This window comes from Anabas testudineus, chromosome 24 (genome assembly GCF_900324465.2).
Source record: "Anabas testudineus chromosome 24, fAnaTes1.2, whole genome shotgun sequence".
In the NCBI taxonomy this organism is placed as follows: Eukaryota; Metazoa; Chordata; class Actinopteri; order Anabantiformes; family Anabantidae; genus Anabas; species Anabas testudineus.
In genome coordinates, this window is record NC_046632.1 from 18,426,549 (window position 1) to 18,450,164 (window position 23,616).

A 23,616-nucleotide genomic window follows, 5' to 3' on the forward strand; every position below is an offset into this window, starting at 1 on the left:
TCCAGATCAGAGTCAATAACTTTATTAGAAAAATAGGTTTAACTCACCTCACTGTACAGTATAAAACAATTCATTTGCAATAATGCAAACACACGTGTTAGCAAAAAATAAAATAAAATGTTGACCGTTTAAAATGGCAATCCAGCAAAGTCAATACTAGCATAAAAAAAAACATCGTCTGGCTCTTTGTTCACAAACTGGGTAAAAACAAGTTGCACACGTTTATGTGAAGTGGGGAGAAAAGAAAAATCACTAAACATGAGTCAGATTCAAAACACTGCTTAAATATCACAAAAAAGGAAAACTATTACACACTGGTGATGTTTTGTAAAATAGAGTTTAAAGGAGAAATCCAGCCTCAGGTAACAAACTGCTTCCCTCTGTGTTTGACTACTAGTCCCACAGTGTCCGTGACATTTAAAGGTTCAGTGGGAAACAGAAGAATTAACTCAGAACCCACGGAAACTGACACACGTTGTTGTGTGGAAACTTTTTCAAAAGCAGAAAAGCAGAAGACTGATCCTTTAGGATTTTATCTGTTTGACTCCTCAAATGCACAAAAGTAAAAACTCTCCCCGACGTAGCTAATAATTCATCAGTGGGTGAAAAGATCTAATCTTAGTCTCTTCCATTTAAACAAAATAAAACATTTTTACTGCCTGATTTCAGTGTTGGATTTGCTCCTTTAAAATCTTAACATTTCAATATGCAGCATGATGTGTACACAGGTAACTAAAAGATATGAACACCAGTTTACAGAAGAAAACCTATCACAGCCACATATGGCATGATGATCAGTCGACAGTGAACGTGTAGTCATGCTTTTATGAAAATTTTTTTCTCTTCATGCATCATGGACTTTTGATTCCTAAACTTTCCAGAACCTGGAAATGAATTCCTTTTGTTCCACACCTGCTCAGAAACCCTAAATAAAACACAGCCCTGTTGGACATCAGCAGTCAGACACACGTTGCTCTGCAAATGCTCAACGGGTACAAACAAAAACACAAGACAGTTTCCCCATGGTGGAAGACAAAAGGATAACTGGGCTTTCCAGGCTTTAAAAAAAAAAAGTAAAACAATTCCTGTTCATCAACTACATCATCTCTCAGTTCATGTATAAAGACAGCAAGGCTTGTTCGGACTCATTCAGGACCGTCTGGTCTCAACAGAACTAAAGTTCATTATGTTCTGTTGCTGCCTCTCAGGTGGAGGGTGAGCTCCAGCACAAACAGAACGGAGCAGAGGTAGTTAACAAACCCTTGGTGGCTTTAGTTCCCAAAGAACCACTCTCCAGAAAATGCCCAACCTTCAACACCTCAGCTCTGATTATCTCTGATAATCGCAGATTATCACATCTAGTCCGATGATAAGATGTAGTTTAAGAACTCAAAGAAACACACACACCAAAAAAATAGCATCAAGTTCCACTAAACCACTCCAAACATACAAAAGTGCAAAGACTTTTCCAGAACTTGTCCATATGGCATATTTGGTAACTTCAAAGTCTCTAGGTTTTGCTCTTCTCATGGCAGTTTCAGGAGATGTGCTCCTGGAAAAGGCTGGAACACCACTGGACCATTGAGTCAGGTGACCTTACCATTGCATCCACTGGCAGCCTGCAGTGTGTAACGCCCGATACACTGGTGAGTCTTCACAGTGACACGTCAGGACCGGCCTCGACCCCTTTTCCCTGCTAGTCAGGTAACAAAAGGAAGCAATTAGAGAATGGAAAACTGGATCGTATTACATGTACACGCACACACACACGCGCTCACCCTGAGTATAACTGCAGAGAGAAAGAGAACTGTGTACAACATGATTTAGCATCCATTAGTAGACAAAGCATTCTCACAGACATGCGCACGTCGATGCCTTAAAGTGGACGACAAGCAGACAGACAGTCGGTTTGTGTCAGAGCATTAAACTGAAAAATAATAATTTGGTGCGGCAGGTGAAACGTGGCTCAGACGGACAGAGAGCAGGGATCGGGGAGGTGGGTGGGGAGGGGCAAGGACAGCCATTATCATCTAAAAAAGCAAAGTGAACAAAAAAAGACCACTACAAGCGAGTCATGCAGTTTTCTCCCACAACAGCATCATTTCAAACTGCAGATCAACATGCAAGATTAGTATCCAGGCCTTCAACAGCTAGGTAGATCCTTCTGGGACAAGGAAAAGCTTCACTTCAGAGTTAATAAAATCAAATTGTGCTTTTATCGTCCCCTCCTCCCCCCACACACACTAATAACAAAAGGGTAGGTAGAATAGACTTGTAGGGGGTGGGGGTTCAGTCCTGATGCTGCACTAACATTGAATTTCGGACACCAATTCATGGAACGTGTTTTTGGACATGAGAGGAACTCATAAGGATGAAGTATGTCACTACACATACAGAGCACTTGAGAAATGCCGACTATAGAAGTAGGTGATTTGGAATTTGATGGCATGCAAGGTGACACTGTAGCATGTGGCCAACATTGGCAAACCTTTAAGTCCATTTTCTTCCACAAGGCGCCTTAAATTTTGAAGGCAATTTGAAGAGAGAATTTGCCGAAACATGAATTTGCAACACAATTTGAAGTTTTGTACACGTGTGCGTGTATGTTTATTAAAGCAGACAAACAGCAAAGAATACAAGCCAAAATGTAAAGCCAAAAAATAGGACTGGGAGGGTCCTTTTTTTTTCCTTTTTTTCTCTTTTCAATAACAAGACACGCATTACTTTGTGACAATACAAATTGTATTTTCATTTGTTTTAAATACATGTTTAGGAGACATATGCTTTGTTGCTGTTAGCTACTTAAAACATGGAAACCAGAGTTTCTAAAAACATACATAAAGCTATAGCCAAATAGACAGCTCAAGCACATATTTGCATCTAAAAAATTTTTCAAACTTTTTTGTTATGGAAAATCTTTTAACGACCATCTTTAAAAAAACAAAACAAAGGGGAAAAAAGAAAAACCAGTTCGCCAGAAACAGGTGGGAGTGTGACTACTCTTTGAGTCCAAGCGGATTATTAAAATATGTACAAAAAGATATCTTGCCAGATGTCACCAATTTGGAGGAAAAAAATGCAGGCAACCGTTAGGGATTGAGGGCCAATCAGATCGAGTCTCTAAATAAAAAGACAAAAACAAAAACAAACATGGATTTTGTAATCAAAGCCCTACTGGTTTACTTCCACTGTTGCCCAAAAGAATCCTGATAAAATTCCTGGTTGTCAGATTTGTAACCAGAATAGTTACCAGAATGATCACCACCTTGGAGCGGTTGCTGAGCAATGGGTTGAGAGCCCCAGTTCTGATTATTGGTCTGGCGACGCTTGGAATCTGGCTGGTTGTACCCATCAGCTTTGCGCTTTCCTCCTACATTTCCACCGCGGCCACCCCGCGCACCACGTACCCCTCCTCGCCCTCTCGGCTGCACGCCTCCTCTTGCGCCCCGCCCGCCGCGGCCTGGTCCGGGCCCGCCACGCTGGGAAAAGTTGGCCCTGCCCCTGGGTGCCCCAGCCCCGCCTCGTCCTCTGGCCGGAGAGGTCCCGCCCCGGGCGCCCCTGTTTCCACCCCGCCCTCGACTTGGAGCCTGGAAGTCATCGTACCCATAGTAGGGGTCGTCATAGCCGCCGCGGTAGTTGTGATAGTCATAGCCGTAGTAGTCATAGTAGTCCTCGTAACCGTAGTAGTCAGGGGGGTACGAGTAGCCACTCCGGTTGCCACCTCTGCCCCGTCCTCTGACAGGAGGAGGCATGTGAGGAGGGGGAGGGTAGTAGTAATAGTCATCATACCTGATGAGAGCAAGAAATGAGAGAGTAAGAACTGGAGCCACCAACAGCTTCTGAGGTCGACATCCTGACTTATTATTAGACCTGGTGAGACGGTTCTTACATCTGTGTTTTGGCTGCTTGTCTCTGGGCTTTACGTTCCTTCCTTTTCTGATCTGGTGGTTTAGCAAAAACAATCTCAATCGGCTCTCCCTCCAGCTCCCTTCCATTCATTTCTTCCAGGGCCTGAAGAAAACCGTGAGTAACAACAGTTATTAACATTTCTGCAAACGACCAAGCTGGTACGGTGCAGTAACAATACAAACTGTAGGAACTATAGAAAGTCACTACCTTCACTGCACCGTCCCTCTCTTCAAAGTGAATGAAGGCATAATCTTTGAGCTTCTTAACTCGCTCCAGTTTCCCAAACTCACTGAAGGACGTCTCTAGGATCTCCTCTGTCACACCATTGGCAAGATTTCTCACAAATAAAACCTTCACCTGTGAAACAGACAAATGTCAGCCTCTGTGTGTAAGCCAAAATCTGTTTTCTAATCTCCATTTTCACTTCTGAAGCTTACCTTGGCCATGACCTCTGGGTCAGGGTCTTCGATGGGATCGGCCCACTCCACCGTCACCACGTTGCCCCACACCTTCACCTTGCCGCTCATTAGCCGGCGGCGGGCCTGAGCAGCCGTTTTGTGGTCTTCATACTCCAAGAAGCAGAAACCTCGATTCTTCTTTTTGTCGTCGGGTTGGTGATAAAGGATGACATCACTGAGACCCTCTGTAAGTGGATTATAGAATTCAGTTTAGAGCTGAATGACAGAAAACCTGGTTCGGTACATTTCAAAAGTGAAGCCGTGGGGCACTACAGCAAACACTGACAAGACAGGTTAAAAATTTGTACCTGTAACTTTAGCAAACTCTTCAATAATCTGCTCCTTTGTTTTACTTTTGGGAATGGAGCCAACAAAAAGCCTGTTGTTGGCAACAGATATACACACGCCAATGTGCTTTCCAGGGCGGATCTCATGATTATTACACTGTGAAAACAAAAAAGTATATATAATGATGACAGCTGACAGTAAACGTGTTCAACTGCCACAAAGTTTCTGCTGCCAGAACAAACAATTCTGCTTTACTGAGAGGAAAAAGAAACTCCATCTTTAGGTTCTGCAGTCTTTTTTACACTACATAACTTGTTACTCTGGCTACCATTTGTCCTCTGCTGTCCTGACTGTGATGAAGCATTCTCTCTGAGCAACATATCGCTGACAAACGTACCAGCTTGACGGCCTCCTGGGCCGCTTCTTTAGTGCAGAATGTGACGAAGGCATAGCCCCTGTTTAGACCGCTCAGAGGGTCCATCATTAGCCTCAGGTCCCAGATAGGACCAGCCTTCTCGAAGAGAGGAACCAGCTCATCTTCAAACAAGTCACGGGGAATCTTCCCAACAAATATCTAGAAGAGCAAAGAGCATTTACAGACACTGTATACACACAGGCTCTACTCTTAAAGCACAGAACAACTCATTCAGTACCTTAAACCAATAATAAGTGGGGTTTCATTCAGTTACGTTAACGCTGTTTTATAACCTTTTTGTCAACACATGAAATTTTAAATATGTTTTATAGTCAGACTAAAGCGACATGATAGAAAAACAGTAGTACTATTACTTACATTTATAACTGCTTATCACAGGCATATATATACCTAATGAACCTAAAAACTGAACTATCCAGCATGAAGCAATTAAAATATATATTTACTTGTTTAATCATTCTTTTTGTAACTGCCACAAAAACCCCTTCAAATAAAAACTAGCAAAAGTTTTGCAAACTGACTGTTGCTAGTTTAAGATACAAAATAATTCTAATTGTATATGAAGCAGAAAGAAAATATCTGAAGAAATAAACAGCCAAATCAAAATAAACAGAAAAAGAGCAAATTAGTGTACCTCTGTTCCAACTGTGGGTTGGGGGCCTGAGTACACTGACTCAGGCGGAGGGCCACCATATTTTCGCTGGCCCGTTGTTACATCAAGTGTATAGTTGGTTCTGTCCAGAAGTTCTTTGATTTTAGTCTCATCTGGTCCTTTCGTGGAATCTGAAACTTTAGTCCCTTGTTTCTCCCTCTGCCTGTAAGTCTTCATTACCCCGCAGAGAAAGGCACTTTTGTTCTGCAAGAGTGAAGAACCGTGTTACAGACATTAATCGTCTTCTAAAAGAAAAAGCAGCAGACGAATGACCTCAGAACGATGACAACAGGTTTTCTGAGTGATGAACTTACTTGAACGTGTGACAGATCACTCTCTTTGAACTGGACCAACACTTGCAGGGCTCCATCTTCATTGAATTCTTTTAAAGCTTCAATTGCCCTTTCATCTAAGTCACTATGTGCTACTAAGCCTGAGAAGTTCAACAACAACAAAAAAGAACTGTGTAAACAGAAATCCAGAAACATCTGAGAATTGGACACAGACAGGTGACTCATGCAGCTGTCATGCAGTTGCACAATAGTGACTTAATAAAAAGATAAATAAAAGCAAATGAAGAACAAATCCCAGATTATGTCTATGTTTCAAACAGTGTCAAGATTCAATACAGACATGTAGCTCAAATCAGCACAAAGAACAAATTCTTTCAAAATACAAAAGGCAGCATCACATAAACATTAAGCAGAGATGCTATTAAACTAGATTAATACACCACAGTTCTGCAAACCACCAAAATTTAAATTGACATTAATCACAACAGTGCTCTGGATAACATCCTTGCAGCTCTTGAGCACGAGCCCAAGGAGCCTAACAGCTGCTCTATTGTTTCTGCATATGCAACAGCACCAGCTGGCTTCAATCTACCTTCCTTAAATCCTTCATGGCTACGCCCACTCTCTTACCCATTCAATTCATGGTTTATACTACAACAGCAGGACAACATATACACTGAGATCTGGAGCAACTAATGAATGAGCAACAAAGGAGCTGGCTAGTACCAGGCAAAAATGACCAGGACTGTTTTATTGATTTTGGTATAGAATCAAAAAGAGATACTAGGGAACCCATGCTCTGTGTCATACATGACCATCCAACCATGACACTGACTATTCATTTCCACTGTTAAAGCAATCAATATTAAAAAGAAAAGTCTGGTGACATTCTGTATTTATCTGATTGTCAACAAATCCTATGGCAAAACTAAAACCCAATAATCTCTTGGCCCATCTCTTAGTGCTTTTTGACCTCCTTACGCTGTCAATGGAACCAGTTCTGGTTACTACTAATGGAGTTAATGCCTCAAATGTATTTTTCTCCCCAGTCTGTTTTTCCATATTGTGTTGCTCTAATCAATCATTGGAGCAGCAGTACTGATTCCAAATAAATCCTCTTTCTATGGCACAAAAGAATATGATATCAAGTTTTCTATATCCATATGACACTCTCCTTAGATGATGCATACGTCAGCACAATAGACATTGTTGGTTTGGGGCTTTTCATGGCATAATAAAAATATAATAGTTGAATTCTCAAAGGAGAACAAGGGCTTGATAGACATGGTATCAGCCCTAAAACACAACTCCAACCAAACTCTGTGTGACCCTGTGATATAAAATGTACCCACAGACGTGATATACACAAATTAGACCATCTTCAATCAGTCCGTATCTCAGTTGGTGTGCTGGTTTCAAATCAAAAACACAGCTGCTAATAATAAGATGCAATTTGTGCTTACCTGCTACATAAAGTTCATCTAGCTTCTCAGCAACATTTTGAGGCAAACCAGCTTCCAGTAAAGCCTGGAAATGTTCTGAGTGGGTTACGGATGCTGTAGTGTCCATTGGTTCCTCTGTACCGTTCCCGTTTACATGATCTGTGGCCATGTCTCCAGATATCTGTGCAGATGAAAACAGAGCTGAATAGAAATACTACCATTCACAGAAGCTGGCACAAATGATCACTTCACAAAAGAAGAACAGTAAGTATAGACAACATGTATAACAGCATAGGGGCTCAATCAGGGTCCAACACAATCTATGATCAGGAGTTTAATCCCACCACGGTACCGTCACCAGAAACAACACATTAGGTTTGGCGCCACCGTTTAAGCCTGGACATGATTTACATGGTGCAACTCACTACATGCAAGAACGAAACTAAGACAACATCTGGGTGTTGCGTTTAGCCGACTGCTACCGACTGACAAAAGCCTTAAAATAGCAATTTGCTGCTGAAGCCAGCTGGTTTCCATAAATCCCCACCGCGCCTCTGTTAGCTGGGGCTCACAGGCCCAGGTCTTCGCCATAGATGTACAGGTAGTGTTGACCCTTAACGTAATGACACAACTAAACCCCTTGGAGGCTTTCAGGTTCTGTAATACACACATTATCTGTCTATAACACACCGGACTGCATGCCTGCTGATAAATGTGGGCCTATTTCTCAAAATGCCGGCTAACCCTGAAAACGATGATTTGTTGCTAACAGTGGCCGGGGGTGCAACGCACACAACATTAGCATGCACAGAAATCAAACATAGCAAGTGAACAACATGTTCACGTAGTGCAACAGTCTCCTCGGTGCGTACATACCATGCGAGTCTAACCTTGGGTGCACGATTATAATCCGCCGTGTTGATGTTGCTCTAAACAAGGGAAATATTCACGCCGGCGCTCTGCGGGTTGATTCTTTACTCCCGGTGAAACAAAATGGCGGCGACGTAACGTCGCGATGAATGAAGGGGTTTCTCGACGCGCTTCGCACGGGCTGCTCGGTTTTCACACATCCGGTAAACAGCTGTTCGGACCCGGTACCGGGGGCTGCACCGTTTGTCACTAGAGACCTGATGACTGACCCGGAGAAGACAGAATACTGCACATCACACCTGTCTTATTCTCTTGTTCCTGCATCTCGCTCAACGCCCCCTGCACCTTTCTTCACTACGAAGAAGCATTTAAGATAAATTCCTAGAAATATATCAGCAGTTTCTGAGTTTTTCCTTTATAGTGGGTGTGTAAATGAAACGTTATTATTTCGTTAAATATCGGTACAATAGGTTTTATAAATAGTCTTTGGTCTGTTCAAATGTTATTCCAATGTTTTCGCAGCTTTTATTTTGAAAGTCAAACAAAATAAAGTTAACCTTATCAGGAGGTTTATAAAGAAAATTAAATTAGTTGATTTTATATAATATGTTGTATTTTTTATGTTTTGGTTTCCTCGGTTTTTCTCTTGAACAGTTCATCGTGAACATTTTGTTAAAATATATAATTCAAGTGATATAAACCATTTTTTACTATAATGCTGCAAAATAAAGAGGGGGACTTTCTTTATGTATTCTTTTGAAAAACAATAAAAACAAATAAAATAACACCACCTTCTCTATTCTTTTGTTGTCTTTTATCTAAAAAGTTGTAAATTTAAAAATCATGTTTTGTTTTACCCGGAAAAACGTCACACTTGTGGGCGTGGTTTTGCTGTATTCTCGCGATTTCATTGGCTGAGCGCGAAATTTCAAATGTATTAGAAACTAGCAGCTGCTCAGCTCGGAGACAAACATGACAATGATGTGAGGAAAAGGTTTAGGAAAGTTAATCAACCACACTTGAAACTGCTTGTTAATGCACTGTTCAGTTTTTAAACTGTAAGCGAAATGGATATCGCCACATACTTACAGTAAGTCACAACTGAACGTTGACGTTACGCGGCTCTGGTTTACAGCTAGCAGTTAGCTTTAGCCGCACTGGCTAACCACTAATCCCTTTATCATTACTAATTTCTCAAAAACGCCGTCTTTCAAAACGCTGCCTTCATTTAATTGTGCATACATGTTTTTGCAGGTGTTTTGAAAACAGTTTGAGCTCATACGCAGGAGATGACCTACTGGATCCGTGGGAAAAGTGAGTAATTTGTTAGCTAACAGTCGGTGCCTTTGCAGTGTTTGAGTTTTGTCAACCAATAGTTAGTGGTGGTTACTAGGTGACAGCTTAACTATTCTTAATAAAAAATAAATCAGATATTAACGTTCAAGATAAAAACCCTGAACGTTTCTGTTGTCTGTGTACCTCCTGCATTGGTCTGTTGCTTGATTAAATAGACTTTAGAAATGAGCTGTGTTCAAAACATCAAATTATTCTCATGTCACAGGATATTATGCAAACTGTTGGGAAAATAAATTCTTTAAATAACATACAGAGTACACTGGGACGGGAATCAAACTTTAAGAAATGATTTATTCTATTATTTAATTTCAGTAAAACCTTGAATATTTTGAAAGACAAAGATGCATCAACACGTTTCCACACATCTTTTACACAATAAAAGACACCTTTCCACTTTACACAATAACTCTTTTCAACAGTTGGTTAGGATCTTTTCATATTTACAAAGAAATGCAGCAACTACATTGTATAATATATAACCATTTTTCTATCGCAGCCCAATGACTTTTATTACATTACATTTATCCTAATTTCTTCGTTATTACTTTCTCTGTAACAGTTTCCAGCTACTTGAATTCTACTTGAATTGCATTTGCACTGACAGTTGAGAGAGTATAAATATGTGTGTTGTTGCAGGTTTGTGGAGTATCTGGAGAAAACATTACCTGCGAATGGTGGCAACGGGATGTCAGTGGTGTTCAACAGACTTGTAGAGAAATTTTTGAATGTCGAACGATATGCAAATGACATCAGATATGTGAACTACTGCATCAAATGTGTAGGTCTTATTAGTAAGATTACATTATGGTTCAACAGTCACGCTGTCGCACATTGTCTCAACCTCACACAATCCTTTTTCTTACAGGCCAGTTATAATTCCAACCCCAATGCCCTGTACAGTCACATCTACAGTAAGGGCGTTGGCACCAGGACTGCTGCTCTTTACGTGGCCTGGGCACAGCAGTTTGAGCACAGAGGCATGAATGAACAGGCTGAAGCTGTGTACCAGAAAGCAATGGAGAACCAAGCTCAGCCAGCAGATACAGTTCTGCATGAATACAGGTAAGAACAAACATACCGTGGATACAACTCAGAGTGCTCCCTACTTTCACTGGGTTGTGTATGAAATTAAGGGGAAAACAAGACTGCCTACTTTCCTGTCTTAAACTGATTTGTGCACTGTTCACTGTAGAACAACAGTAACTTTAATAATCTGTTCTGCAGGCAGTTTCAAATCAGAACCAGAAGCCAGGCCCTGGGATCAGGTCGAAACCCTCTGCTGGACTCCCAGTTAACCAATCAGATCCCATCCCACAGAGACCAAGCTGCTCAGATGAAGGTGAGTATATTAATAACCGTTGAGTAGCCCCATGTCTGCTTTTCAAACCCACTAATACTCTGTCTTCTTTCACAGGCCTCAGCGGACTGTCTACCCAAACAACCTAAAACCACCATAATGTAAGTTCATGTTTGTTGTTTCAAGTTGAATTTCATGTTTCTGTGTTACCTTGGTGCCGGTGGTCTGTAGCATTGTAAACGCGGGGTCAGAGATAGTGTTACACTGGTGCAAATTGGAGGAATTCAATTTTTGGGTAGAACTTCTAAAGGTGGTTCTAAAGGTAGTCAATCTTCTTTTAAGACTTTGACATGTGACATTGTAATTAAGTTACAAGTATAAACCAAGGTTATGTTTCACTTTTACCTGTTTTAATTATGTGTATATTATATTTTACTTTCACTCTTTGTTATTGCATTATAACTCTATTATTATCATATATGAGTATCATATCAGTATTGTCTCATTTCAGTTAACTTATTTACATACTTTTATAACTTCATTATGTATCATTACATGTTTGACTCCACTGTGAAAACTACATTTAGAGATGTGCTGTATGTCCACTGTCAGTAAAAGTAAAACAAGCTGTGATCAAGCATCATCAGGTGTGAAAAAACAAAATAACCTGGTGACGACATGACACATGACATTATCTGAACTACTCCTCCACAGAGTCTCCCGCTCTGAGACTTCAGGGATGATTCCCTCCAATCAAGGCCCCAGCGTTCAGACTGTGGCAGAATACAACAAGGAACTACTTGTTTGTGAAGAATCTGAATTGTGCTTTGAAGAGGTCAGAGCAGAAAAATACCTCCGTGAGAAGCAGGAAAGAGAACTCAGAGAAAATAGTAAGTCAGTGGTTCCTAAATTCAACTGCAGTAGAATAAGATCATTATAGAAGACAATAAAATGAGACTCAAATTATGTGTTTTACTTATTGAGGTTTTAATTTTGATTCATCTGTTTAATTTTGCTTAAAGAGGAGAAGAGGCTGAGGGAACAAGAGGAGGGCATCATGAGCATTAAATCTCTACTGGAGAAAATTAACCAGGATCTGGAAGCCTGTGGACTTTTACCCAACCAGCCTTCATCACAGAGGGTAAGACTGAGAGTCAAGTGTAACAATACTCAGCCGTTAATGTGAAAATGGTGTAAATGACATTTGAACCTTCTCTGCAGATGTCAGTAGTAGAACCAGCTACCAGTCTGAACCCCAACCCTACCCAGCAGTCTTTTGAGCGTCCTCCACCCTCGAATCGTCTGAGCAGCAGACGCTCTCTCGGCTTGAGATTACACACAGAGCCAACCTTCATCCATGAGGCTGCCGCCACCGCCATCGATGTCCCTGCTCAGCAGCAGGACTACACAGGGGCTGCTGACACAAACCCCCTGAGCTCACATGTATCCCATCATCCCTCAGTCCTGGCTGACCGTAGTGTTCATTTGCCCATAGCAGCACCGACTTCATTGCCCATGGAACAAGCATCTTTGGCCCAAAATCCAATGGTGCAGCTTCCGCTTCTGAACCAGCCGCTCCACCAAACTGCCTCCATCTCTGCTGTGAACACGGATGTTCTCAGCCAGAAGGCTCCACTTCAGCCAAGTAGCTTGGAGGACAGTCGATCTCAGGAGAGCAACGTCCAGCATCAGTGAGTTTTCCCCAACAATTAAAAAAATGTTTTAGCTATGTTTGAGTTTTAGTATTACAGCTGTGTTGATATTTAACATTAATCACAGTGATGTCTGAGCAGAACAAACCCTGCCGCCTGTCTCTATCTCCAGATTACTCCTCTAATACATTTGTCTTTTTTTATCAGAGATGTCAGTCAGTTCCAGGAGCCGGAGGAGGAGAAACTTAATAGTAAGTAAACCACTTATTTATCTGTTCAATCATAGCTTCTTCTTAATGTTTTCAAACCTAAAATCTCCTTCTGTGTTTCTCAGTGTCACAGGGCGGCACAGCTAATCTGTCTCACATCACTCCTAACAATTCACTGGGCTTTGTTCAGGCTACACCATCCAGGGTGCTACCGTCACCCACTGTCAACACAAGGGAAGCTCTGGGTGAGCACTGCTGTACACTGTAGTGTTTTCCCTGTGTAACCGTGTAGATTATGTTTGTGCATTTTCTTCCCTGTTCAATTTTGAGATTTTCAGTTGCCATGATTAAAGCTTCATTCAGGTTGTACACCATGTCTTCAGGCATTTTGCAGACAGTCTGCGGTCCAGGTTTTTGTTGCACCTTCATTTTACACTGAATAACATTTACTCTGGGTTTCATCTGGGTCCAGATGTGATCATGGATATGTTCCAGGCTCCGACTCTTTTAGACGACCCATTCAGCAACACATCAGTGTTCCATGCTGCTGAGAAGGAGTCTGATACCAGATATACAAGAAATGGTAAATAGGCTGCAAACATTCATGTTTCTAAATGATGAGTAAAGACTGAAATCATCATCTGTTTTTCATATATTAAATATTCATATTCTTTCTCTGCATTCAACAAAGAAGCTATAACATGAAACAAATTGTACAAAAATAAAAAAATGTTTCAGTCTTTACATGATACTTTTGTCTTTATTAATTTTAGTTTTGCTGCTGTTTCTTGATATAAAACCAAACTGTGTCTGTCTTTCAATGATTTGAAGGTGGCGCCTCCTCGTTCACTAAACCTACCACGACGGCCCCGTTCACCATCTTCCAGGATGAAGACAAAGAAAATGGCTGGTAAATATAGTTTGTAGGCCACCAGAGAGCGAGCAGCACACAGCATCGATATCTTAAATAAATGTTGTAAAACTAAAGATTCATCCACTGCATGGCTCAAGTGTTTGTGTGCAACAGAACATGTTTCGCCTCTTACTGTATATTTTATGATGAAATGAATGAACATTCATTAATTATATTGTTCTGGTTGTTCTTTTCTTGTTCTGTTCAGTGCTGCTGCTCCACCTACATGTGAGAAGTCCCAACCAATCAGAGCGCTGGCTGTAGTCCCAGTGTCTAAACCAGACAAACCTAACGTGAGTAGTGACAAAGCAGACGCTGTGATTCAGCTGCAAACCAAACATCACTTTGCAAACTGCTTCTACTATCAGGCACAATCAGAGGGCAAAAATGTCACGTTATTGTACAGACATGAATAACTAGCCTGGAAAAAACATGTTCATGTGTAGCTTTTCTTATTTAGTTTAGTTTCAAAGGTTTAGCAGTGAAATAGTCATTATAAAACCCAGCGCTCTATTAGGATCATGTATTTTAACATTTCTACCTGGTACCAAGCAATAATTTTATAAAAGCAATAGCACGGTCTAATGAATATCAGTCTCTAAGTACATATGAGGTGTTGAAGAGTTGCTGTGAGTTTTAAAAGCCACTGGATGTCACTGTTCCTGCCATGTGTAAAGAAAGGCTCCTGATGCCCGTCTGTGTCCTAATCAGGAGACTCCTCCAGACCTGATGCCAGATGAGAGCACCATGTGGGGAGCTCGCTACAACTCTCTCAACTCTCTGGCTGCGTGTCCCAACAGCACCACAGACTTCGCCATGTTGGCCCAGTTTGTCTCCACTCCCTTCACACACAAAACTCCTTTGAGCAGCAACTTTTACCAGGACAAAGGTGATTGGACTCACACACTCAGCTGCAACCTATAGCATGTTTTTATCTTATGTACAACAGGTAATTCAGCTTCACAATGCCCCATTTACACACAACAGTTAGGTGAAGTTTGAAAAATGATTAATCAATGATCAGGGAAATAGACACTCATATAAAATGAGTTAGCAGAACAAGTGCTTACTTTGGTCACATTGTTTTATCAAAATACACAAATTGCACCAACACTCTCTCGTAAAGCTGTGATTCAAAGGTTCGAGCTTTAACCTAGTTTGTTCACTCTCCAGAGAACCAGTGTGACGGCGGAGATGCTGAGGACGATGCTTTTATTAGACGTCAGCCCAAAAAACTCAGGTTAGCTCATTTTATGTACTGTAGCTTTAATTTGTCTTATAATCTGATGAGAACATTTTTGATTCCGTTTTTGGAGTCTGACATCTGTTATCTCCACCCCCCAGCCCCATCCTGGAGCAGAGTCCGTCTGACGAGAAGCTCTCAGAAACAGCCGTCAGTCAGATGGTTCCGTCCTCTGCCAGACAAGGCACCATCGTCGGTGAAGGTCTCGCCTCAGCCCAGCACTGTCTGACCACCTCCTCCATCACCATGGTGCAGCCTCCTCCGCCTGCTGTGCTTTCCTTCAGAGACCAGACGCTCTGTCCAACCGACTCCTCCGTCTTTAGGACCACAGGACCTGGTTGGGAGGTGTACACAAGCCCAGAGCAGCCCTGCAAACAGGTCTCTCTGATCTCACAGAAACCCGAGAGTTCAGTCGGACCCAGAAATGAACCTTTCAAGATCTTGGAAGATCTAGATCGACCTGGCAGTCCAGAACAAGCATGTGATGTTCCAATGAGCCCAGAATGTTCTGTCAAACCGAACTGGCTGGCCATTAGAAGCCCTGAGGTCACGGTTGAGCCAGACCTAGATGCCTTCTTAAGTCCCCACCGACCCAGTTCCCTGGAGGTCCCTATGAGTCCAGAGAAACCACAGGTGTGTGCTGACGTGCCCATGAGCCCGATGGAGCCGCACTTCAGCCCTGTGGACGAGCCCATGATGAGTCCAGACAGAGGCCTGAGGCCCAGCATGGACGTGTCCATGAGCGCAACACCAGCAAAGACAGGAGCAGTCCAGCTGGTTTCCGATCCCTGGAATAATGAACTGATCTCTGGTCTGCTGTCGACACTCACCCCACCTCTCACCTCTCACCCCCGCTGCATCACCTGGCAGTGCAACATACCTAACATCAGCCCAAAGATGACCCTGAGCATGGGTGAGAAACAAGGCTGCAGTTGGTTTTATTGATCTGTTATTAACATGTTTATAAGATAAGATTGTTATTATTACTATTATAGTAGCATGGGACTGGAAGCAGGGGTCTCGTTTGTTTAGTTTATTGCTCGTTGCTGCAACGCAATGAAGCTAAAAAGAAAATAAATGTGTTTTCTGAAATACTGGAACTATTTAGTTAATAGACTCAACACAAACTGACTACACCTGAGAGGCAGCAGCAATTATGAAGTTTAGAAATATGTTTGTTAGAGAAATGACAAGAATTAATTATTCATTTGAAAATAGTTTTGATGTTAACTATTCATTCAAACAGACCAGAGGTGTTTACAGTTGTTGGACACTGAGAAGAACTGAATGAAGTCACAATTTGTAAATGTTCCTCCTCTGACAGGAAAAGCGTCTTTGAGAGTCGACTGTATTCTCGGTGAAGGTGCTTTTGCAACAGTCTACCAGGCTACGGACCCCATGACCTCAGAGAAGGTGGTTTTAAAGGTAAGATGATGGTGAACAGTGCTGTAGTCCTGTCTGTGACCTTTTGTTATGTAATGATGTCCAACAGTACAGCATATCCACACCTGATATGATGATGATGATGATGGTTTTGGAGCATATTCCTTCTAGTTAAATTCATAACTTTAATTCAAGAGTGTTAATCTGTAGATTTGTAAATGGGTTTATAGCGTGAATGATTTGTAGAATGTGAAGTGTTTAGCACAAGTCTGAGTCTTTCTAAAATAAACACAGGTTCAGAAGCCGGCCAATCCCTGGGAGTTTTACATCAACACACAGCTGGACGCTCGACTGCAGCCCGATGTTCGTCACCTTTACAGCAACATCCGCTCAGCTCACATCTTCAACAATGGAAGTGTGCTGCTCGGGGAGCTTCACGGCTATGGAACTCTACTGGTAAGTACATGTCGTGTTTCTCAATAATATGAACCAACTGTGTCCTACTTAATAATGAAACTGTGACTCTGCTTTAGAACGCAGTGAACATCTATAAAACCCTGAGCGATAAGGTGATGCCTCAGCCTCTGGTCATGTACTTCACCATCTGTATGCTGCACATGGTGGAGCAGCTGCACAGTATCAACATCGTCCACGCCGACATCAAACCTGACAACTTCCTGCTGGGAGAGAGGTGACCATCAACAACTGTTTATTATATCCTGGGCACCTGCAGGAGATATTTAGTTAATGAGACTAAATTAGCAGCAGGTTTTATTTCCACGTAATTATTATTTAGCGTTAACATTTTTAGTTGACGTGCGCTGCTGAAACACATCATCATTACTGACGCTCACGTTTCAGGTTCATGGAGAACAAGTGTTTTGATTCGGAGAACGTCGACCACGGCCTTGTCCTCATCGACCTCGGACAGAGCATCGACATGGAGCTTTTCCCAGAAGGCACCGCTTTCACTGCCAGGTGTTTGACGTCAGGCTTCCAGTGTACAGAGATGATCAGCGGAAAACCCTGGAACTATCAGGTGAGGACACACGGGATGTGCTGCTGTTTCTATGATCTGGAAACTGAGTCGTGGCAACTGGACGTTTTTCTCGTTAGGTGGAAACTTCAAATTTCTCCTCCAGAATGGTCTCAAGCTCACATCACCTGAGTAGACTCAGTACAATAGATGGAGGTTTATGAGCAGACCTCTACAAGCCCTCATACGCCCTCATTAAGTGCGGCCTGTCTGCTGTCTAACACCTCCACCTCTGGAGGGGAGTTTACTGCCTGCACATGTGGGGCTTCTCTCACACCCCTCTAGCACTACTTATCTTCTGTCCTCAATTGAGCGTCCTTTGTCTTTTGAAGGAATGTGTCCAGTTGCAATGACTCAGCTTCCAGATAACTTTACATGGATGACTGAGAATCTTCACCACAGCCGTTATGATTATTTAATTTAACATTTTTGCACATAATATGTAATAGTAGTAGTTCTTACTGTATTTTGTGCCTCTTCCTCGTGTGTTTTCAGACGGACTACTTTGGAATAGCAGGAACAGTGTACTGCATGTTGTTTGGGACGTACATGCAAGTCACAAATGAAGGTGGTGTCTGGAAGACTAATGGTGTGTTCAGAAGGTAAATCAACGTAACTGCAGAGCAGAGAATATGAAAGTCAGACAAACTTTACTTCAGTGGAACCACCGGTGAGGCCTAACACAATCATATGTGTCTGTTTGCACAGAAACCCCCACAGCGACTTGTGGCTGGAGTTCTTCCACACGCTGCTCAACGTGCCCGATTCCAGATCACTTCCGAGCTTGCAGAGCCTCCGCTGCAAACTGACATCCATCTTGGAGCAAAACTACAGCAGCAAACTGTCGACGCTCAAGAGCCGCCTGGTGGTTCTGCTGCTGGAGAACCGCAAGGCCTCTCGGAAATGACAGCACCACCATCAGAGGACCTGCTCGTTCCATTTACCCTGAACTGCTTTATTCATCTTCAACCTCTTTCCTTTTTCCTTATTTTCTTTAAAAACTAGGAAAAACCACCTCTAACTAAACTTCTTAGCCTCCTTTTAACTTTTTACAGATGATACACAGAAGAGATTTTAGGGGAAATATTAATGGAAGAGAATTTGAGTATCGGATTTTATTTGAGCACAATTTGTACATAAAAAATGTAATTTTTATATCATTTTTTCTTTGCTGAAGAATAAACTCTGTGTTTAGATGACCCTTCCTTCCTTTGCCGTACAGTTGATTCCTCATTTGGCTGCAACTTGTTCCTTTTTAGTTTAGTTTATTTTCTTTACTTTAGTATTTAAGAATGAATGTTGTTTATTTTTCGTTTCCATAAAGAGGAAGCTGTATTTTACTTTGTCCTATTTTAAATAAGAAAACTTAAAATTAGAGCTCCATTAATAAATTGACTTGATGAAACTAAACTGGCCAAGTTTAGCTTAGAGCAGAGCTGTTGCTAGAGGCATGTGAGAGGATGTGATAAGACATATTTTAAATGTTAAAGATAAGAATGAGGTCGTTTAGAAACACGAGCACCTTATTTTTCCACCATCAAATCTCCAGATGACTACAAATTATAACGTCCTCATGAAATCAGTCTCAAAAGGGTGATCACACTGATCACTGTCAATTTTTAAAACCAACCCTAAAGTAATAATATGCAGGATTTGAAATTGTCTGACTGGCCGTGACTTTATTCACATTAACCAATGAACCGAGTCCTAATCTCTTCTGCACAGTCATTCAAATACAAAGTGTTTATCTGGTTCAAATTAGCCCTGATGTGGTTTTCTTGCTACTCTGAGGGTGTGAGGGAGATTAGTTCAAGGTGTGTTAAAATCAGTTTACCCACTCTTTGACCTCTGATGTGTCACTTTTGCCTGTTCAGACCTGCAGCTGCAGCTATTACAACAGTTTTGTGCCTGAACGCTGCGACGATCCTCAGATTTCCCAGATAATCTCGTTCTACTCAGAGTTAACAACCAAATGTGAAGGAAGCCAGATGATTAATGTCAAACAATAACCAGGTAGTTTCTTTTTTTTAAAACAATGATTCGAGTTTTTTAACCTCGTAGACAAAAGACAACTTAGACCGTGATTGATGTTTCCTGCCAGACTTCCTTTACCTTTTAATGGTTTTATTTCACACACGTTCTTCAGTGGACGACTTTGACTTCCTCTCCTGAGTCATTGTTGTGTGTCTCCTCAGTGTTGTGGTTTCTCTCTCAACAGGTCAAACTGAACCTGAAAGCAGCAGCAGCTCTCTGGCCCCTGCGCTCAGTTCAGGGTCAGTCAGAAATGTCTAAACCAGGAAATTTAGACATTTAGAAGCAGACAAGTGGGGACAACCATAAAGACAAATCCAGTAATATTTTATATAGAAGCTGGAAAATGTATTGCAAACGTTAAATTAAGTGACTTATGATCATTTTAAGTCAAAGCAAGTCTGCACGTCATTTTAATTTTACAGTTGTGTTAATGGAGCTGATTTTTATTATAACTGTAGTTATTAGTATGTAGCTTTTGGACTTCACACCTGTATTTTATTAGTCATATATTAAATATCACATATGAAATGCTATTTAACTTTATGTGTGGAACTGATGGTTTATGTTTTGAAGGTGAAATGAATGTGAAACAGGGTAAAGTGAAGTGCAGTAGGTAAACTTACAACTTTACGAGCAGCACCTGAAGGCAGCACAGCCCAGGACAGGTGAGTGTGAGGAGGCACCTGTCGGTTCATTTAGTCTGATCTGGGAGTCATGGAGCCCGGGGGCCTGTCGGACGAGGCCGCGGCTGCTGCCTGTAAAGAAGGAAACGCCAGCACCAAGGTGAGAGTCCGGTTTTCTGTGAACCCACTTCAGTTTTTGTCTTTTCATTAACTTAGAGTCGGTTTTAATGAACGGCTCCGGCTGAAGATCCGACTCAGGTGAGACTGTAAATCCAGTCCGACCTGTCGGCTGCAGACTTTGACAGTCAGGATGTTTACTGAGCTGGAAAAACCTGTATTCAGCTGCATGAATCTGACAGAGTCCAACTCACTGCACAGGATCAGAACCAGCAGGAGCCGAAGGCCGGTGGTTCGCTCTTTAACATCTGCTTTAATCTAGTTTAATGCTGGGTTAGGGTTAGGGGGTTAGGGTTAGGGTTAGGGGGTTAGGGTTAGGGGGTTAGGGTTAGGGTTAGGGTTAGGGTTAGGTCGTGTCCAAGCTCTGCAGCGCTCTGACGCCGCACGGTGCGGCGTCACCAGCGGCGTCACCAGCTGACCACTACCGTTCAAAACTAAAATCACCTGAATTACATCAAACCCATCGTTACCTCCTGGGAGGTCTGTTCCTTCTACTATACATGTAGCATGGATACATTCAAATATATGTACATATACAAACAGATGAAACCGACAGTTAAAGAGGAAAACAGTTAGTTATACATGATGTGTAATAGTACAAATGAAGAATGAGAAACATAAATGAAGGTCTGTTCAGCTCCAGATGATTCTTCTGTCAGTACACGGTTATTGTACAGGTTGATGGTGGTTGGTTGGAATGACTGCCTGCACAGCTGTCCGCTGTTTGACCAGCAGGCTGTGCACAACATGACCCAGCACTGTTTGTTGTTAGACTATTAATATATTTACATACTGAAAAATGAGAATGGTTTTCTAATGAGTTGATTGTTTGTGTTCTGGTCTCTGCAGGATTACATGATGCAGCAGACGATGCTGAGGGTCAAAGATCCCGTTCGATCTCTGGACTTCTACACACGGATCCTGGGTTTGACGTGAGTCATTGATGCTAAGTACAAATAATCGAACGTTAGAGGAACAATTCACAGCAGTTGGTAGAAGTTCAGGTTTTCAGCATCTTCCTCCACCTCAGCACAAAGGTGCTGGATCGAGTCTATAATGTGATTTGAGTAACTTGAAGAGTCTTAGAGACAAATATTTGAAAACAAAACTAGATGTTGCCACGTGAACTGAGACATTAGGACCTGAAGTCAGTCAGTCCAGACTTGATCCTGCTCTGTTCAGCTGGTCAGAGGTTCCTCATCCTCTGATCCTCTGTGCTGCTCGGCTGCTTCCAGGTTGCTGCAGAAAATCGACTTCCCTTCGATGTATTTCACCAACTATTTCCTGGGTTACGAGGACAAGTCGGAGATCCCGGCTGACGTCAGTGAGAGGACGGCGTGGACTTTCTCTCGCAGAGGCACCATAGAGCTCACACAGTGCGTAGTGCATGACGACAACCTCACAACTACACTACAACACAGACACACAGAGTGATGTGATGACTTGTGTTTCTCTGTCTGTCAGTAACTGGGGATCAGAGTTGGATCAGAACCTGTCGTACAACCACGGAAATGACAAACCCCTAGGATTTGGTGAGAAGTCTTATGAGATGACGAGCAGCTCACATGTACTGTTGTGTGTGTGTGTGTGTGTATAACGTGTTGTGTTGTCTCAGGTCATATCGGCGTCGCTGTTCCCAACGTTCACGCTGCCTGTAAGTTCTTTGAAAAGCAAGGAGTGAAATTCCTGAAGAAACCTGCCTCAGGTGAGTCGGAAAACAGCTTCACTAAATATTATTGATCATGTTTCAAATCAACAATCATCTTTAACAACAAGTTAGTTACTTTACACTAAACGTGATTTAAAGAAAAAGGTAAATTTTTATAAAGAAAGTTATAAAATAAAGAAATTTTAGTTTAGTGACATTTACTCAACTCATTCTTAAATATTTCAGATTAATTAACTCTGCAAAGTACAAATCCCGTCAGTGTAAACAGCTTCATTTGTTTTCATGCTGAGCTGAAGTGAAACCAGTGAATGTGAACAGCATAAATGTCTGAATGATCAGATACAGAGCTATATGTTTATAATATTCATTCTTTGACTTCCTGCAGCGTCCTTCACGCAGATGATCTTTGTGCTAAATCAGAAACACTGACGTGTTTTGAGAAAATACACGAAGTTCAACTGTGTGTGTCTTCTTTTTTAAGAACAACCAGTTCACTTTGACTTATGGCTCCGACTCCTCTTGTCCCTCCTAACTGCTGCAGCTCGGACCTTTACAAACTCTCAGTCACAGGTTTCTTACTTGTTGCCTTAGACGCTGTTCTTTTTTCACACATTTCAACTCATCGTTGCTGCAGCAGTTTTTTGTTTTTGTCGACTGTTTGAACTTTGGGACCTGGATTTTCAGTTTAGTCCTGGAATGTATTCAGTACTCCAAGATCCACAACTGACTTCCACTGTAAAACACTTCTGATTAAACATGCAGCTGAAGTTTAAAACAGCAGCTTGCTGTTTTCTGATTCACCAGGAGATGGAGCTCAGAGTTAACGGGACATCAGATTGATCTGGATTATCAGCTTCTACCACAATAAATCAAAACGTCCCGTCCTCTTTTCCAGATGTTAAAGATTTTGTTGCTTTAAAAACACTATAATGAAGCAGCCGCTCTAACTTGACTTCAGCGGTACTTGGAATTATCCTTGTTCAGATCTAGATAATAGAACAGAGTTCTCTGTACACGGACTCAGTGAAACGTGTTTTGACCTCTTCCTTCTTCCTCACAGGTAGGCGGGATCACGCCTTCATTCAGGATCCTGACGGCTACTGGATTGAGATTTTTAATCCTGCTGACATGTTCTCAGTGATGACGTCTTAAAGACACAGATGTTCCCTGTTAACCTCCAGCTCCTGTTGGACATTTAACTTTCTTCTTGTGCTGCTGCTGATCACTTCTGACATCGTTCCACTGTTGGACTGAATTTAAAACAAAGTGTCTTCAGCACCTGCAAACTTATTTTTATCTATTGAATCTGAATGAATTTAAGCTGAAGTACAAATTACAGCATTAGCCTCTGAAATATAACCTACAAATACCTCAACTAGAGGTTCTGGCCCGTTATTTGTTCTGTGTCTGTCTGTGTGTGAAGTTCGGACCGCCTCATGTCACCTAATTAACCGTCGGTCACTTCAAAGCTGTGTCCCGGCGTGAGAACCTCGTCGGCTGACCGGGTCGGATTTACGGCCCACGGAGCCGTTCCCAGGCCTGTCAGCCTTTAATCCTCCATTCAGCTGGAAATGAGGATTTAACGGGTGCAACAGTGATTTCAGCGTGTAAATCAACTGCAAGATGAAGGCAAAGAGCAAGAAGGAGTGCATTAACGTGTGTGTGTGTGTGTGTGT

At 41.9% G+C, this 23,616-nt stretch overlaps 3 protein-coding genes and 1 long non-coding RNA gene across 10 annotated transcripts; 2 read left to right on the forward strand and 2 right to left on the reverse strand.

Moving 5' to 3' along the window:
- On the reverse strand, window positions 1-8,496 carry LOC113149797 (heterogeneous nuclear ribonucleoprotein Q). 7 transcript variants are annotated; one of them, XM_026342100.1, is made up of 11 exons: window positions 8,355-8,496; window positions 7,500-7,659; window positions 6,058-6,176; window positions 5,726-5,947; window positions 5,053-5,229; window positions 4,676-4,811; window positions 4,347-4,552; window positions 4,117-4,266; window positions 3,890-4,011; window positions 3,408-3,789; window positions 1-1,693 (listed from the first exon to the last, which is right to left on the reverse strand). In XM_026342100.1, the coding sequence occupies exons 1-11, from the start codon at window positions 8,355-8,357 to the stop codon at window positions 1,655-1,657; spliced, it is 1,716 nt and encodes a 571-aa protein (XP_026197885.1). In that variant the 5' UTR covers window positions 8,358-8,496; the 3' UTR covers window positions 1-1,654. The 7 variants fall into 7 exon arrangements, with proteins under 7 accessions (XP_026197885.1, XP_026197884.1, XP_026197883.1 ...); XM_026342099.1 differs by having other exon boundaries at window positions 1-1,696; XM_026342098.1 differs by having other exon boundaries at window positions 3,251-3,789.
- A 798-nt stretch (window positions 8,497-9,294) lies between these two features.
- On the forward strand, window positions 9,295-18,633 carry bub1 (BUB1 mitotic checkpoint serine/threonine kinase). The gene is made up of 23 exons (XM_026342086.1): window positions 9,295-9,438; window positions 9,603-9,662; window positions 10,341-10,482; window positions 10,570-10,766; window positions 10,929-11,043; window positions 11,119-11,162; window positions 11,716-11,891; window positions 12,024-12,142; window positions 12,223-12,692; window positions 12,861-12,904; window positions 12,988-13,107; window positions 13,335-13,445; window positions 13,694-13,772; window positions 13,984-14,068; window positions 14,487-14,664; window positions 14,949-15,015; window positions 15,120-15,931; window positions 16,343-16,443; window positions 16,696-16,857; window positions 16,935-17,092; window positions 17,263-17,440; window positions 17,933-18,039; window positions 18,146-18,633. The coding sequence occupies exons 1-23, from the start codon at window positions 9,416-9,418 to the stop codon at window positions 18,342-18,344; spliced, it is 3,747 nt and encodes a 1,248-aa protein (XP_026197871.1). The 5' UTR covers window positions 9,295-9,415; the 3' UTR covers window positions 18,345-18,633.
- LOC113149805 lies at window positions 17,345-20,186 on the reverse strand. The gene is made up of 4 exons (XR_003297591.1): window positions 20,095-20,186; window positions 19,550-19,725; window positions 17,900-18,053; window positions 17,345-17,433 (listed from the first exon to the last, which is right to left on the reverse strand). It is a non-coding gene; the product is annotated as an uncharacterized LOC113149805 (long non-coding RNA).
- Window positions 19,937-23,315, forward strand: LOC113149804 (lactoylglutathione lyase-like). The gene is made up of 6 exons (XM_026342112.1): window positions 19,937-20,254; window positions 21,121-21,203; window positions 21,507-21,647; window positions 21,736-21,803; window positions 21,887-21,976; window positions 23,001-23,315. The coding sequence occupies exons 1-6, from the start codon at window positions 20,186-20,188 to the stop codon at window positions 23,090-23,092; spliced, it is 543 nt and encodes a 180-aa protein (XP_026197897.1). The 5' UTR covers window positions 19,937-20,185; the 3' UTR covers window positions 23,093-23,315.
- Window positions 23,316-23,616: the final 301 nt, after the last annotated feature.